Source organism: Nyctereutes procyonoides, unplaced genomic scaffold, assembly GCF_905146905.1.
Source record: "Nyctereutes procyonoides isolate TBG_1078 unplaced genomic scaffold, NYPRO_anot_genome, whole genome shotgun sequence".
NCBI classification, from domain to species: Eukaryota; Metazoa; Chordata; class Mammalia; order Carnivora; family Canidae; genus Nyctereutes; species Nyctereutes procyonoides.
In genome coordinates this window covers 18,397,859-18,415,028 of record NW_026575128.1, presented here as the reverse complement: position 1 = coordinate 18,415,028, position 17,170 = coordinate 18,397,859, and the positions used below count along the sequence as shown (strand labels likewise).

The 17,170-nt window shown below is 41.1% G+C and overlaps 1 protein-coding gene and 1 non-coding gene across 2 annotated transcripts in view; both read right to left on the bottom strand.

Moving 5' to 3' along the window:
• RPGRIP1 (RPGR interacting protein 1) overlaps nt 1–12,297 on the bottom strand; it is a 66,067-nt gene extending 53,770 nt beyond the window's left edge. Inside the window, exons 1-3 of the mRNA XM_055341714.1 lie at nt 12,244–12,297; nt 9,795–9,834; nt 3,845–3,977 (exon numbers count right to left, since the gene is read on the bottom strand). Coding sequence (XP_055197689.1) covers nt 3,845–3,977; nt 9,795–9,834; nt 12,244–12,297 — 227 coding nt within the window. The remainder of the gene's footprint in view (nt 1–3,844; nt 3,978–9,794; nt 9,835–12,243) is intronic.
• A 1,488-nt stretch (nt 12,298–13,785) lies between these two features.
• Nucleotides 13,786–13,892, bottom strand: LOC129520954 (U6 spliceosomal RNA). Its single transcript, XR_008666718.1, has one exon. It is a non-coding gene; the product is annotated as a U6 spliceosomal RNA (small nuclear RNA).
• Between the last annotated feature and the right edge of the window lie 3,278 nt (nt 13,893–17,170).

The window sequence follows — 17,170 nt, the reverse complement described above, 5'->3', positions numbered from 1 at the left end:
GGCAGGGACACTGCGGTGTCCGTTCTGTCGCAGTGATCGCACAATCGTCTTAGTAAAGACTGTTGGGGGACACTCTTCAAGATGTTTACCTGCACGTTTATTTTTAGATTATATGCATTTACTTCTGTCCCAATAAATTGTGGTCATGTTACAACATAAACAAAAGGACTAATTTTTAAAGGGGAGATAATTAAATACACGCACAAAGTTTTTTTTTAAATTTTTATTTATTTATGATAGTCACACAGAGAGAGAGAGAGAGAGGCAGAGACACAGGCAGAGGGAGAAACAGGCTCCATGCACCGGGAGCCCGATGTGGGATTCGATCCTGGGTCTCCAGGATCGCGCCGTGGGCCAAAGGCAGGCGCCAAACCGCTGCGCCACCCAGAGATCCCATACACACACAAAGTTTAATATTTACTTCTCCCATCCCATTTGTCCACACACCCCTGTACATGTGCCCAACTTTAAGTACATGTACTGCTCTACAGCCCCCAGTAGACTCCGAGCCTTACTTATAGAGGATAGTCAATTGCTGTCATCTTTTTATTTATTTTTAAATTAATGAATGAATTAATTAATTAAATATTTTATTTATTTATTCATGAGAGACACAGAAGAGAGAGAGGGGCAGAGACACAGGCAGAGGGAGAAGCAGGCCCCCTGCAGGGGGCCCAATGTGGGACTTGATCTAGGGACCCTGGAATCACGCCCTGAGCCAAGGCAGGCGCTAAACCACTGAGCCACCCAGGCGTCCCTGTCATCTTTTTAAAGTAACCTCTACACTCAAGGTGGGGCTTGAACTCACAACCCCAAGATCAAGAGTTGCATGCTCTATAGACTAAGCCAGTTGGGCACCCCCCTCACTATTTGTCATCGTGACCTAAAATCATGCTTTCAACCTTCACCATCAGAGTGTGTGGTCCCCCACACCTGCCAGTTCTGACATACTGTTTATGTGGGTTTGGGCATATCATTAACCTTTTGTGCTCAGTTTCCTTGTCTATGAATAAAGATAAAAATACCACTTACTGGGACGCCTGGGTGGCTCAGCGATTGAGCACCTGCCTTTGGCTCAGGTCATGAGCCCAGGATCCAGGATCGAGTCCCACATCAGGCTCCCTGCAAAGAGCCTGTTTCTCCCTCTGCCTGTGTCTCTGCCTCTCTCTGTGTGTCTCTCATGAATAAATAAATAAATCTTAAAAAAAATAAATAACATTTACTTCAGTAGATTGTTATGAGGATTAAATCAATTAACATATGTAAAGTGTTTAAAACAATGCTGTGCACTGTGAGGACTGTATGAGTTAGTTATTATTACATATCATTATATCCAGATAGAGAAAACAAAATATAAAATATAGCCAGGTAATTTGCCCAAAGCAAGGGGAGGTCAGGGGTATGGAATCTAATTTAGCTACTTAACATCTATAATCTCAAGTACTTCTTTTTTTCTCTCAAGTACTTTTTAGTTATCAACCAAGAAGCAAGATTTTTTGGCCAATGCAACCTCCTGCTTTCACCAGATTTTAGAGTTCTCCTCATTATAAAAGAATCTCTACTCTGAAGAGTGCTAACTTACAATGGAAGCCCGTATCCTACAGATTTTTCTTTTTTAAGTGGGCTCCAGGCTATGTGGAGCCCAATACAGGGCCTGAACTCACAACCTGGAGACCAAGACCCAAGCCAAGATCAAAAGTCGGACGCCTAACTAACTGAGCCATCCAGGTGTCCCTGTATCCTGTAGATTCAAAATGAAGCTCTGAACCACTCTTGGGGATTACCAGTGAGAAAGCAAAAAGTTGCTCTTGACGTTGGGGAATTGGTCTGACATGACTAGTTCCCAGTGTTGTTTGAAGTGGGCTGGGGGTTCACAGCTAGACCATGTTATTATCCTGTTGAATATAATCCCACAGAACACCGACATCAGACAAGGCCACTGAAATCATGATGGAGTGATACTGAACAAGGCCAACCCATCACTTTGTCTAAACACGGACAAAAACAAGGTCACTGTGCTACACACAAAATACCAAACACTTTCTTTTCCTAGTTAATGAGTGACTGCTATTCTAACCAATTAGCTTAGCCTCACTCTAGTCTACCTTCCCCATGGATAAGATTTACTGAGGTATCAGGGCACCTGGGCAGCTCAGTCGGTTAAGTGTCTGACTTCAGCTTAGATCATGATCTTGGGGTCCTGGGATCAAGCCCCCATGTGTCTGGCTCTGTGCTCAGCAGGGAATCTGCTTCTCCCTCTCCCCCTGTCCCTCCCCCAACCCTTGTGTGCATGCACGTGCAATCTCAAATAAATAAACAAAATCTGGGAGCCTGGGTGGCTCAGCGGTTGAGTGTCTGCCTTTGGCTCAAGCCGTGATCCCGGGGTCCTGGTGATCAATCAGGTTCTGCATTGGGCTCCCCGAGGGGAGCCTACTTCTCCCTCCACCTGTGTCTCTGCCTCTCTCTCTGTGTTTCTCATGAATAAATAAATAAAATCTCTAAAAAAAATTAAAGTGAATAAAAAAAATAAGCAAACGAAACCTTTAAAAAAATTTACTGAGATATCCAAATACAGGATTGTCCCAGCTTTCTAACGGTATCAAATCTGGAGCAAACTCCCATTTCCTTGGACCCTCCTACAAATCACCCAAATGAAATTCAAATCCTGTAATAGATTTTTTCCAACACATTCTAACTGAGATGACCATAGTTCCCCATGGAGTGCATTTCTCTAGCTGCAACGAGTAATAAACCAAACTTATTCAACTACAGGTATGTTCCTGCTAGTCTTTGGCCAAAAGACATTGACACCAATATCTTCAAAATATGTCCTAGAAGGATTCCTGGGTGGCGCAGCGGTTTGGCGCCTGCCTTTGGCCCAGGGCGCGATCCTGGAGACCTAGGATCGAATCCCATGTCGGGCTCCTGGTGCATGGAGCCTGTTTCTCCCTCTGCCTGTGTCTCTGCCTCTCTCTCTCTGTGTGTGACTATCATAAATAAATAAAAAAAAATTAAAAAAAAATATGTCCTAGAGATAAAGTCTGAACTTTCAGAACTCCCATTCTTCCCATTTGTTTATCTAGACACACTCCATCTCAGATTCCTCTCCAGGTCCTCACCTGAAAGATCCACTTTTGAAAGCCAATACTGTAAGGTCACTGTACATGGTATAATTTCAGAGTTAAGAGCTTTCAGCACTGCCACTTGCCCATTAGCTTTGACTTTAGAGAAGTTACTTAACTTCTTTATATTTCCTTTTCCTCTTACTAACACCTCCCTCCTAGTATTTTTTTTTAAAGATTTTATTTATTTATTAATGAGAGACAGAGAGAGAGAGAGAGAGAGAGAGAGAGAGGAGAGAGGCAGAGAGAGAAGCAGGCTCCATGCAGGGAGCCCGACATGGAACTGGATCCTGGGACTCCAGAACCATGCCCTGGGCCAAAGGCAGGCGCCAAACCGCTGAGCCACCCAGGGATCCCCCCTCCTAGTATTAAATAAGTTAATTACATTTATAACAGTAAGTTAGTTAACATATATAAAGAACTTACAACATGCCTTACATACAGTAAATGACCAATATGATTTTTGGTTTTGTTTTGCAAATAAAAACCTTCTTCTCTTACTTGCCCTTTTGTTCTCCAGCTTTTAAAGAATTAAGGAGGGAATGCCTGGGTGGCTCAGTGGTTGAGCTTTGTTTGCCTTTGGCTCAGGGTGTGATCCCAGACTCCAGGATCCATAGAGCCTGCTTCTCCCTCTGCCTATGTCTCTGCCTGTCGCTCTATCTCTTGTGAATAAATAAATAAAATGTTAAAAAAAAAAAAGACTTAAGGAGAACACAAGGTACCTTTTGATCTCATCCTGTTGCTTCCAAGAAAGCTCCTTCACCAACATGTGCTCTTCACGAAGACGAAACAAGCTGTCCTCCAATTCTTCCCGGCTCATTCTGCTCAAGGGTGGTTGAGCTTTCATATTCTTACCTAAAGTCCCAGGAAAGGGTACATAGAGATTATTTTACATGTAATTTTTTTTAACCCATCAGGTCTCTCATCACATCTTGTCCAAAGGGCTTCAGTCTATCTTGATTTGAGTGTTTGAGAGGAAATTCAGGAAGGATATGAAATGCATGCTAATGGATCTCTTTATCATTTCAGATCATTCCTGGATGTGGAATATCATTCCATACTGCTCCAGCATAAGGTATGACTCAACATCCTGTCTAGAAAGTACATTCTATTTTTAAAAATATCAAACAAAAAAATAGAAAATAAAAATATCAAACAAAGCTATTAATCTACTTAATTTTTCTTTTTAATTTACTCTTCTGTTTTTTCCTCCTTACTAGATAATTTGGACCTAGACAAAGTTGTGCCCACAACTATCTTCAAACCCTTACTAAGGAAAAGGATAGAAACCTTTCTTGATTACCAAGTCATCTCATTTGTTTTCATGGTTTGGAGAAACTGTCCCCAAATTTGCCTCCTTGACATAGAGCATCTGCGTGGTCTAAGCAGAGGAAAGTAGAGTACACTTTTCAGTGTGTGAGTGTTCACTGACCCACAGTCAGGTCTGATTTCATGAGAAAGATCTTAAGATTCCAACGCTCAAAATATAGCTCCTTTCCTGGAGGAAAGAGTTCAGAACTTCAGTCTCAGAACCACTGCAGCCACCACTACTGCCTCTCTGGTTTAGACTTTGGAAATCATATATTTTTTTAAAAAACAGCTTTATTGAAGTGTAATTGGCATGTAATACACTGAATATACTTAAAGTGTAAAAATTTGGTTGATTTTGACATCTGTATATAACTGTGAAACCATCACATAAGATAATGACTATATCCATCGTTGCCAAATTTCCTTGTGCCCCTTTGTGATCCATTGCTTTCCACCCTACCTTAACACCAATTCCACTTTAGTCCCCAGGCAACCACTGATGATGGCTTTCTGTTGCTATAGTTCTGATTTTCTAGAATTTTATATAGATCAAAACATCCATTATGTACTCGTTTTATTTTTTAGTTTAGAGGGGTGGTTTGATTTCTTTCACTCAGTATAATTATTTTGAGATTCATCCACGGTGTTTCTTTTTTTTTTTAATTTTTATTTATTTATGATAGTCACACACACAGAGAGAGAGAGAGAGGCAGAGACACAGGCAGAGGGAGAAGCAGGCTCCATGCACCGGGAGCCCGACGTGGGATTCGATTCCGGGTCTCCAGGATCGTGCCCTGGGCCAAAGGCAGGCGCTAAACCGCTGCGTCACCCAGGGATCCCATCCACGGTGTTTCTTATATCAGTAGTTTCTTTTGATTGCTGGTAGCATTTCACTGTACAGATATACCATAATTTATTATCCATTTAGTGTTGGTGGATATTTGAATTGCTTCTAGGTTTTGGCTGTTACAAATACAGCAGCTATGAAAATCTTTGTCTAAGTCTTTGTGTGGACATGTTTTAATTTTTCTTGGGTAAATACATAGGAGTGGAATAGCTGGGTCATAAGATAGGTGTATGTTTAACTTTTTAAAAGTCTGGGCAGCCCGGGTGGCTTGGTGGTTTAGCACTGCCTTCAGCCCAGGGCCTGGTCCTGGAGACCCAAGATCAAGTCCCACGTCGGGCTCCCCACATGGAGCCCGCTTCTCTCTCTGCCTTTCTCTCTCTCCCTCTGTGTGTGTGTGCGTGTGTGTCATGAATAAATAAATAGAATCTTTAAAAAAAAATCTGTCCAACTGTTTTACAAATATATATATCTCACAATATGTAATATTACATATATTCTCTATTATTTCTTGGAATCACTTGGAAGTAAATTGTACACATGATATTCCATTACATCTAAACACTTCATTGTATATCTCCTGAAAATAAGGACATAACCACAGTATAATTCTAATTCTATTATTCCTTCTACATTTATTAGTTGGAATTCTACTATAAGGTAAAAATTTCTCTTTACTACATTTATTTATTAATATATTTATTTATATGTATGCAATCCCATGGATTCCTATTTTATTCAATGGGTGAATAATCCATCAATATCATTATTCATGGGGATCCCTGGGTGTCGCAGCGGTTTGGCACCTGTCTTTGGCCCATGGCGCCATCCTGGGGACCCAGGATCGAGTCCCACGTCGGGCTCCCGGTGCATGGAGCCTGCTTCTCCCTCTGCCTGTGTCTCTGCCTCTCTCTCTCTCTCTGTGTGACTATCATTAAAAAAAAAAATCATTATTCATGTTGACACTCAAATTGTTCCAGATTCAGCCAGTGTGAGCCTTTTCAGCTGGTTCTGGTGTCCTTTAGAAATATCTCTATGAGTTTTTTTTTAATTTTTTTTTAACTTTTTTATTTATTTATGATAGTCACACAGTGAGAGAGAGAGAGGCAGAGACACAGGCAGAGGGAGAAGCAGGTTCCATGCACCGGGAGCCTGACGTGGGATTCGATCCCGGGTCTCCAGGATCGCGCCCTGGGCCAAAGGCAAGCGCCAAACCGCTGCGCCACCCAGGGATCCCTCTCTATGAGTTTTTGAGAATTTCCACATTTTTGGATATAATAAGATGTTTCTAGGCTCACCTTGTACGTTTTTTGCCCAAACCCCTGGTTCCTTCTAGTGGACAATTATATTTAAAACTAAGATGTGAAAAAAGGAAAAAAAAAAAAGACAAAGATATGAGTGGGGCGCCTGGCGGGCTTAGTTGGTAAAGCACACAGCTGTTGATCTCAGGGTCATGAGTTCAAGCCCAATGTTGGGCATGGAGCCTACTTAAAGAAAAAACAAAGCCAAGAAACTATAGGGTCCCCTAGCTGGCTCAGTCAGCAGAGCATGCCATTCTTGATTTCGAGGTCTTGAGTTCAAGTTCCACATGTGGTATAGAGCTTAATTTAAAACAATAACAGGGGCAGCCTGGGTGGCTCAGAGGTTTAGTGCTGCCTTCAGCCCAGGGCATGATCCCGGAGACCTGGGTTTGAGTCCTGTGTCGGGCTCCCTGCATGGAGCCTGCTTTTCCCTCTGCCTGTGTCTCTGCCTCTCTCTCTCTCTGTATCTCTCATGAATAAATAAATAAAATCTTTAAAAAAATAAAATAAAATAAAAACAACAACAACTAAGATCTGAAAAGATATTCAACATCACTAATAATCAGGGAAATGCAAATCAAAACCACAAAGAGATATCACCTCACATCTCTCAGAATGGTTAGTATCAAAAAGACAAAAAATATCAAGTGTTGGCACAGATGTGGAGAAAAAGGAACCCTCGTGCATTGTTGGTAGGAACATAAATTGCTGTAGCCACTGTGGAAAACGTGGAGGTATGGAGGTTCCTTAAAAAATTAAAAATGAATTAACATATGATCCATTAATTCAACTACAGGGTACTTACCCAAAAACCCCCAAAACACGAATTTGACAAGATATATGCATCCCTATGTTTACTTTGGCATTATTTAGAATAGTCTAGATATGGAAGCAACCCAAGATAGGTGAATGGATAAAGAAGATGTGCTATGAAAAAAAGAAAAGAAAAAATGAGAGAGAGGAAAACAAAGCATAAGGACTCTTACAGATAGAGAATACACTGAAGGTTGATGGAGGGAGGTTGGTGGGGATGGGCTAGATGGGTGATGGGTATTAAGGAGGGCACTTGATATGATGAACACTGAGTGTTGTATGTAAGTGATGAATCACTCAGTTCTACTCCTGAAACCAACATTGCGCTGTATGTTAACTAACTAGAATTTAAATAAAAAATTGAAAAAAATTAACATTAAAATAATAGCAAACTGAAACAAACAGCACATAAAAAGGCTTTTCACCATGACCAAAGGGAACTTATCCCAGGAATACAGGCTGGTTTTAACATATGAAAATCAATAATGTGGGGTGCCTGAGTGGCTTAGTTGGTTAAGTGTTTGACTTTTGATTTTAGCTCAGGTTATGATCTCAGGGTTATGAGATCAAGCCCTGCACAAACCTGTTAAGCACAAACCCAAGTTCTGTGCTCAACAGAGAGTCGGCTTGTCCCTCTCCCTCTGCTCCTCCCCACCACCTCACTCACTTGCTTTCTGTCAAATAAATAGTAACTCTTTACTTATTTGTTAACACATTAATAAGTAAAACTTTAACACATTATTAACACATTACTTTTACTTATTTATTAACACATTAAGAAGTAAAACTTTACTTATTTATTTGAGAGACGAAGAGAGAGAGCCTGTGCATGTGCACAGGCAGGGGAAGGGGCGGAGGGAGAGGGAGAAGCAGATGTCCCACTGAGCAGGCTCCATCGATGTCCCATGCAGGGGGCTTGATCACAGAACCCTGAGATCATGACCTGAGCCGAAGGCAAACACTTAACCAGTGGAGCCACCCAGGTGCCCTTAAGTAAAATCTTAAAAAAAAAAAAAAAAAAAAAAAGGAAGACATCCCATGTTTATGGATTTCAAGATTTAATATTGATAAGATGCCAAGATTTCCACAATTCATGTACGATTCAACACAGTCCCTATCAAAATTCCAGTTGGCTTTTTTTCCCCCACACATTGACAAGCTGATCCTAAAGTTTATTTGGAAATGCAAGGAACCCAGAATAGCTAAAATAACCTTGAAAAATAAAGTAGGAGGATTTGTACATCTTGATTTCAAAACTTATTATAAAGCTAGAATAATCAAGACAGCAGAGTACTGATATAGGAAACATATCCATAGGGCATCCCCAGTGGCGCAGCAGCTTAGCGCCGCCTGCAGCCCAGGGTGTGATCCCGGGGACCTGAGATCGATTCCCACATCGGGCTTCCTGCATGGAGCCTGCTTCTCCCTCTGCCTGTGTCTCTGCCTCTCTCCTCGCTCTCTCTGAATGAATGAATAAATAAATATTTAAAAAAAAAAAAAGAAAGAAACAGAACATCAAAAATAAACTAAAAAAAAAAAGAGACAGAACATCACTAGTACACGAAGAACCCTCTAAGTTTCCACCCATACTATTTCTTTCTTCTCCCAGAGGTGACTACCATCTTGAATGTTCTATTATTACTAACTACTTCATATTTCTTCATAATTTTATAAATACTATTAGATTTATTTTATTATAAAGAAAATACATGTGTAATTTCACTGTATGAATATATATCAATGTGCATTCATTTTCTGAACTGTGCACACTTTATGGTTGTTTCCATTTTTTGTCTTATGAATAACACTGCTATGACCATTCTGGCATATGTCTCCTGGTACACACCACAAAAATTTCTGCAAATTTTTTACCCAGCAGTAAAGTAGCATGTTCAACTTTACTAGATAATGCCAAATTTTTTCCCAAGTGATCTCACCATTTATGCACCCATGGACAGTGCATAAAGCATCCTACCCTTGAAAAAATTTAAGGTGAAATCAAATGAACATAGATTCAATAATACCTATGGTTAAGATTGAGTGGTGGGAGACTAGGAACAAAGTTACAAAAATATCTTAAGGTAAGTGTGGAAGAAGGTCTTGTGGGGTTGTGCTCTTTCATCTTAGATTGCCCACCCTACTTAGAGTGAGGGGCTAATCACATGGATAGAGGAACGAGACCACTCACTTGTTCTCCGCTTTTGTCGTGGTGGTGTTTAGCTTTACCTCCTAAATTCACATAGTAAAACTTGTGTTATAAGAATTTAGGAATAAAATGTTGAGGAAATTGAGGAAGAGAGCTGAGAGCAAAGCAGTCACTGTGGAGGCCGGCAAGATGCCCCACAATGACAGACTGAATATTGTTTTGATTTTAAAAGACGTCCACCTTCAGACACAATTTACCTTTTGACACTGGTACCATCACAGGTATCAGTATATGTCTCTAATAGGTCCTTTGATGCGCTGTATGCAGGAGATGTGATGTCGTTATCAGTTCCCAAGCTATAGGAGATCCCAGAGGGCACTGAAATAAAGGAAAAATCCAGTCAATTATGTCCAACTTTAGGATATCTTCTGCAGGCCGCATTTAGTTGTAGGGGGAATTTATCAACACTTTTTTGATGGGACATGACACACCAGCATTTTTTTGTGGTGGTATTGACCACTCTTTTAAGACTAAGTGGTGGGGATCCCTGGGTGGCACAGCGGTTTGGCGCCTGCCTTTGGCCCAGGGCGCAATCCTGGAGACCCGGGATCGAATCCCACGTCGGGCTCCCGGTGCATGGAGGCTGCTTCTCCCTCTGTCTATGTCTCTGCCTCTCTCTCTCTCTCTCTATCATAAATAAATAAAATAAAATAAAAAAAGACTAAGTGGTGCAAAAAAAAAAAAAAAAAAGACTAAGTTGTGCCTGGCCTGCTCAGTCAGTAGAGCATGTGGCCCTTGATCTCGGGGTTGTGAGTACAAGCCCCCACTGAGGAATGGATTACTTAAAATGAAAAATGAAATACTTTGGGGTGCCTAGTTGGCTCAGCTCATAGAGCATGTGACTATTGATCTCAGGGTTCTGAGTTCAAGCCCCATGCTGGTTGTGGAGCTTACTTAAAAAAAAAAAAAAAAAGACTAGGCATTCAGGAATAAGGACCTTACTTATTTTAAATGAAATCAATTTTTCTGGGATCCCTGGGTGGCGCAGCGGTTTGGCGCCTGCCTTTGGTCCAGGCCGCGATCCTGGAGACCCAGGATCGAGTCCCACGTCGGGCGCCCGGTGCATGGAGCCTGCTTCTCCCTCTGCCTGTGTCTCTGCCTCTCTCTCTGTGTGTGTGACTATCATAAATAAATAAATAATTTTTAGAAATCAATTTTTCTGATTATAGAATTTATGCATATCATTTGGGGTCATTTTTTAAGTGTCTGCTTATCCTGGAAGCCAGTGATCATCCCTTTCTCTAAGAAAGAAGCCTTTGACCCCTACCTCCCCACTCCATTTACAGAGACTGACCCTCCAGTAACCAGTTTATAGTTTGTGATCCAGGACCCATAGTCATTATTCATTGGACCAGGAATAGACGGAGACACCTGGGTGGCTCAGTGGTTGAGCCGCTGCCTTTGGCTCAGGGCGTGGTCCCAGAGTTTCAGGATTGAGTCCCACATCGGGCTCCCTGCAGGGAGCTTCCTTCTCTCTCTGCCTGTCTGCTTCTCTCTCTGTGTCTCTCATGAATAAATGGGTAAAATCTTAAAAAAAAAAAAAAAAGACCAGGAATAGACAACTGACCCAAGCTGGGCCAATCAGATTCTCTTTTTCAGATGGTTGGAAATGAGACTGAGAGAGTTAAATTAACCTCTTTGGAGAGCTAGAACTATTCTATAAACTTGGGAGTTCTGGTATGGCCATGATCTGCTCTGTAGACTGAAAGTCTATCTGTAGAGTTGCCTCACACCTTGCTTAACACTCTTTTCCTGGATTTTAGTATCCAGTCTTTGGCTTGAAATACTGTTGCTCATGGCCAACTAATCTTTGACAAAACAGGAAAGCATGTGCAATAGGAAAAGACAGTCTCCTCAACAAATGTGTTGGGAAAACTGAACAGCAACATGCAGAAGACTGGAACTGGACCGCTTTCTTACACCACACACAAAAATAAGCTCAAAGTGGATGAAAGACCTTAACGTGAGACGGGAAACGATCAAAATCCTAGAGAACACAGGCAGCAACCTCTTTGACCTTGGCCATAACAACTTCTTGTTAGACAAGTTGCCCGGGGCAAGGGAAACAAAAGCAAAAATGAACTACTGGGACTTCAAGATAAACAGCTTCTGTGCAGCAAAGAAAATAATCAACAAAACTAAAAGCAGCCTATAGAATGGGAGAAGGTATTTGTAAATGATATACCTGATGAAGGATTAGTATCCAAAGTTTCTAATGACGGGGCACCTGGGTGACTCAGCGGATGAGCCTCTGCCTTCAGCTCAGGGCGTGACCCCAGGGTCCTGGGATCGAGTCCTACATCGGGCTCCCTGCATGGAGCCTGCTTCTCCCTCTGCCTGCATCTCTGCCTCTCTCTCTCTGTCTCTCATGAATAAATAAATGAAATCTTTTAAAAAATAAAAATAAAATAAAATCTGGGGACCCTGGGTGGCTCAGGCAGTAAAACATCTGACTCTTTATTTTGGCTCAGATTATGATCTCAGGGTCGTGAGATCGAGGCCTGTGTTAGGCTCCATGCCCAGCATGAAGCCTGCCTAAGATTGTCTCTCCCACTCGCCCTCTGCCCCACCCCCCTGCTCATGTGTTCCCTCAATCATCAATCAATCAATCAATCAGTTAAATCAAATCAAATCTAAACACCTTACCATGGCTGACCAAGCCCTCCATGATCTGACCTTCTTCGTATTTCTCAGATCCATACCTTGAACACCTCTTCCCCAGCAAACAACACTCCTGGACACTGGCCTCCTCTTTGCTCCCCCAACCATCAAGTTCCTTGCCCTAAGGCCTTGGTACTTTACGGGAATGCTCTTTCCCTTACATGGCAGTTTCCATCTCATCCTTCAGTCTCTCAGTATCTTTTCACTTGCCAAGAGGACTTTCTCTGACCTTCATAACTAAAGTGAGCACTTCCTCAGTTTACTCTGTATGTTGCCCTGTTTATTTCCCTTGTAACACTACTAACATACTCAAAACTTTGTATTATATTTATTTATCGTCTTCTCTCACTAAAATAAAAGGACTTTGAAGGCAGAAAATTGGTTAATTTTGTTTACCTCTATTTCCCAGATCTTAGAACATAGAAGGTTCTACTAAACATACGTTGAATAAATAAATAGATGAACAAGTAAACAAATCAAGAGAGAGAAATGACATTGAATGACTGAGATGAGTTAAAAAGTCCTGGAAGCTTTCTGTTCTTGATTCTAGTCTTTTCCAAGGACTGTCTCTGTTCCTGCTCTTGGGTTCTATAGGAGAATCCTATGTCCTGGATAACAAATATCCCATTTCTGCAGGAGCTAGCTCCTGAAGAGGCTTGTTTACAAGCTTACTTTGAACAGATAGAGAAATATAATAGACATTCTATCACTGGGAGAGGATATTAATATCTGTTGATCTACTTTCCGGATAATTTAACTTGAATTAGATCCTTCATATTTCCTTCTGTAATGTTTCATTTTTTAAAACCATAATAAGTGGAGGACATCTTTCTAATGATATAATTTTAAGTGGATCTATACAGAATTTATAGCATGTCTATTTTTTTAAAGATTTTATTTATTTATTCATGAGAGACACAGAGAGGCAGAGACACAGGCAGAGGGAGAAGCCGGCTCCCCACAGGGAGCCTGATGTGGGACTAGATCCTGAGAATCCAGGATGAACCGAAGGCAGACACTCAACTGCTGAGCCAACCAGGCATCCCTATCACATGCCTATTTTAAAGAAACTAAACAGTCACCCGAAGTGGATGTCTTTTCATGTTAGACAATAGTCCTAAGATTAGAACAGAATGGAAGCCATCATGGAAATCATTTTTTTTTAAGATTTTATTTATTTATTTGAGAGATACAAAGATGACAACAGAGATAGAGAGAACATGAGTGGGGAAGAGAGGAAGAAGCAGGTCCCCCCTGGAGCAGAAAGCCTGACATGGGGCTCATTCTAGGACCCTGAGATCACAACACATACACTTAACTGACTGAGCCACCCAGGTGCCCTGACCATTTTGTTTTGTTTTTTTTTTTAATTTTATAAATTAATTTTTATTGGTGTTCAATTTACCAACATACAGAATAACACCCAGTGCTCATCCAGTCAAGTGTACCCCTCAGTGCCCGTCACCCATTCACCCCCACCCCCCGCCCTCCTCCCCCTCCACCACCCCTAGTTCATTTCCCAGAGTTAAAAATATGGAACGCTTCACGAATTTGCGTGTCATCCTTGCGCAGGGGCCATGCTAATCTTCTCTGTATCGTTCCAATTTTAGTATATGTGCTGCCGAAGCGAGCACACCATTTTGTTTTAAAGTAAATCTCAGGGATCCCTGGTTTGGCGCCTGCCTTTGGCCCAGGGCATGATCCTGGAGACCCTGGATCGAGTCCCACGTCAGGCTCCCGGTGCATGGAGCCTGCTTCTCCCTCTGCCTATGTCTCTGCCTCTCTCTCTCTCTCTCTGTGTGTGACTATCATAAAATAAATAAAAATTTAAAAAAAATAAAAAATAAAGTAAATCTCACATTTAAGGTAGCTTTTGCAAGTTTGCTAAATTATCCCATCTTCCCAGCCTCCTATTGTGGAGAAGTAACATGAAGGAAAAGGAGAGATGACAGTGTTACAGGCCTGTCCTCTGGACCTCAAGCCATTTGCAAAAACAGAACTATAGCAGAAGAGATGCTGTAGTTCTTTTACTATCTAAGGCCACAGAAGATTGTCCTCATTTCTGACCATTCCAAAATACACCACTAAAGCTGTATAGCATCATGGAGAGACCGAAAAGTACTAAAACTGAAGTCAAAGGAGCTCCAGTAAAGACATGGAGTTTCTCAGAATTCCAGAAAAGAAAACCCCAGAAAGAAAGTCAGTGAAGGCATGATTAAAGGAACATCTAAATCCAATGAAGTGGCCAGATTTAATCTCCCAGGGAAAAAGGATTGGAGAGTAGATGTAAGTAAGGAGGGTTTATCAATTATTTTTAACTCAATGGAATGAAAAACTAAAAGAATTCCCTTGAAGTAATCTTTGGAATTGTAGGGCACTGGGGCAAACGTAGAGTGAGGGAGAACAAAGAATAATCCTTTAAGAGTGATGGATGCATAAAGCCAGCTTGATGACCCCAGTAATAATAATTATACAGCCACCTCCTCTATCTCTGATTTTATACTCCCCTCTGATTTAATTTAGAGAGAATGAACTGTAAATCGTGACTATAATCAAGAACCTAAGAATAAGAAAGACATGGATTCCCATCTTTCTGTCATGTGTGACCATAGACAAATTACTTAACCACTTTCTTAGCTTTTTTATCTATGAAACAGGGATAACCATAACCTCATATGGTTATGATGAGGATCAATTAAGATAATGCCTATAAAAAGTTCAACATAATGGTTGATATTTAGTACAGGTTCCAAGTTAGGTAAATGCTAGTTGTTTTTGTTGTGTCCACTGAACTAGTCTCTGGCTGGTTGATAAGTTTACACTGTATTTATCTGTATAAGTTACTGATTTAAATTATGCCATACATGATTTTCTTGTGTGTTGGCTTAATATGAGTCAGTTCTCAGGATGCCTGGGTGGCTCAGTGGTTGGGCAGCTGCCTTCGGCTCAGGTTGAGATCCCTGGATCGGGGATCAAGTCCCACATTAGGCTCCAACAAGGAGCCTGCTTCTCCCTCTGCCTGTGTCTCTGCCTCTCTCTCTCTCTGTGTGTCTCTAATGAACAAATAAATAAATCTTTGAAAAAATATATGAGTCAGTTCTCTATAGTACTCACATATCACGTGTCTCCTCACTAGTCCATAAGCTCTTTTTTTTTGGTCCATAAGCTCTTTTGAGGATATCTTTGTATATAGACTGCTTAACACAGTGCCTGGTACCTGCAAATGTATAATAATTTTTAGCTGATGCATTATTATGACATTGATTGTAGCAGAAAGTATTTTCCTTTTTTGGAATTGCTTTTAATGATTTTACAAAGTTTTTTTTTTAGTTTTCCTCTATACCAAGAACACAAAAGCCATAGGGGTGTCACTGATTTGAGTAGGAGAGAGGAGGAATTAAAAAAATCCAGAAATCAGGTGAAGAATCTGTTCAAAGGAATGCCAGTAGCATATCAGTAGTGCACAGGAAATGATGCTGCAAAAATATTTCCCTCAATTAAAAATTAATGGATTAAGTAGGCCTGCATGACAAAATATAGAAATAGGGTTTTAACTATTTCAAAATGAATATGGATTGGGAATTTAAGTCTTCCCACTGTACAAGAAATTTTTTGAAGGCCCCCAAAAGAGTCAAGTCCCTGAGAGGGGAGCTACAGTGGGTTACTTTGAGTTGAAGGTCTGGGGGCAGGAAGGGACAAATTATGAACAGACCTTTAAAAAAATATTCTTATAGTAAGCAAGAGAACCAGGAGGAGCTGACCTTATGTAAGAGGATAGAAGCAAATGAGAGACATAAGTATTGAGAAACTTGGAATAGAGAGAAAGAGAGGCTGTGGAGAAGAGTGCAGGCTCCGTAATTGTAGCATGAGTTGTATAAACGTTTAGAAAAGCTGACAGGAATCCTGGAATTTGGATTGAACCTAATTTAACAAGTATTACTGTGTGCCCATTTTGTGCAGTTGCTACAGGATGAAAAAAAAATTGCTCTTAGGAGGTGAATAATTAAGAAGGGAAACAAGAAAAACACATTCTTAACTGTAAGGTAAAATAAAAAAAGTCAGAGAAAAACAAAGCAAAATAAGAGTGTAAAGGAAGACTGAGATTCACATTCACTTGAAAGACCAGATAAAGCTTAATGGAGGGGCAACTGTTGAAGCCTGGCAGGGATATTGGCAGGTGGAGACAGAGTATTCCACAGAGAGGCCCGGTTGGATGTAGTCAGGGGTGTGCAAAGGGCAGGGTGGTCCTGGACAGTAGCAGGTAGGCATGCTGAGTTTGAGAAAGAGAGTTGTAGGAATTTAAGTGAAAGGAGGCATATTTTTAAAGACCTTGCATGTAAGTCAGAAGAGTCTTATTCATTCTGCAGATAATTGGCAGCGATGACATATTTTGAGCACAAGAGCTTTAGAGTTAGAGCTAAGGAAGAGCTTCAGGAAGATTTATCTGACGTTAGTGAGTGAGAGAGACTGACAGGAGGAATGTAAGGATATTGCTGTGGTTCAGGCAAGTGGCCTTGAATGAGGAAGGATGAAAGATGGAAGAGCTGAATGGATCACAAAGACACTGGGAAAGGAGAATGAAAAGCCTTGGCAACTAGTTAAAAATGGAATGGAGTCAAGAGAGTGACAGTATCAAAGATGACCTAGGGATGTGTTGCCTGGATGCCAGGGAGACAGGCAACACAATACAAATATAAACTTACAGTTCTTGTTTCCTCCAGAGAGCTCACTCTAATTCTTTCCTGACTGTTCTGGTGTCCTCTGGTCTTGTAGAATCCTCTTGTCCTCCTGGCTCGTTAAAAGAGGAATTAATACAGTTCTGTTTAGCTCTTAAGATATTAACTCTTCGTAGATCAGACCCTGAAGGCTGTGCTTTTCTTCCATGCATGTTGCAGTTGAAGAAAGTGCAGCA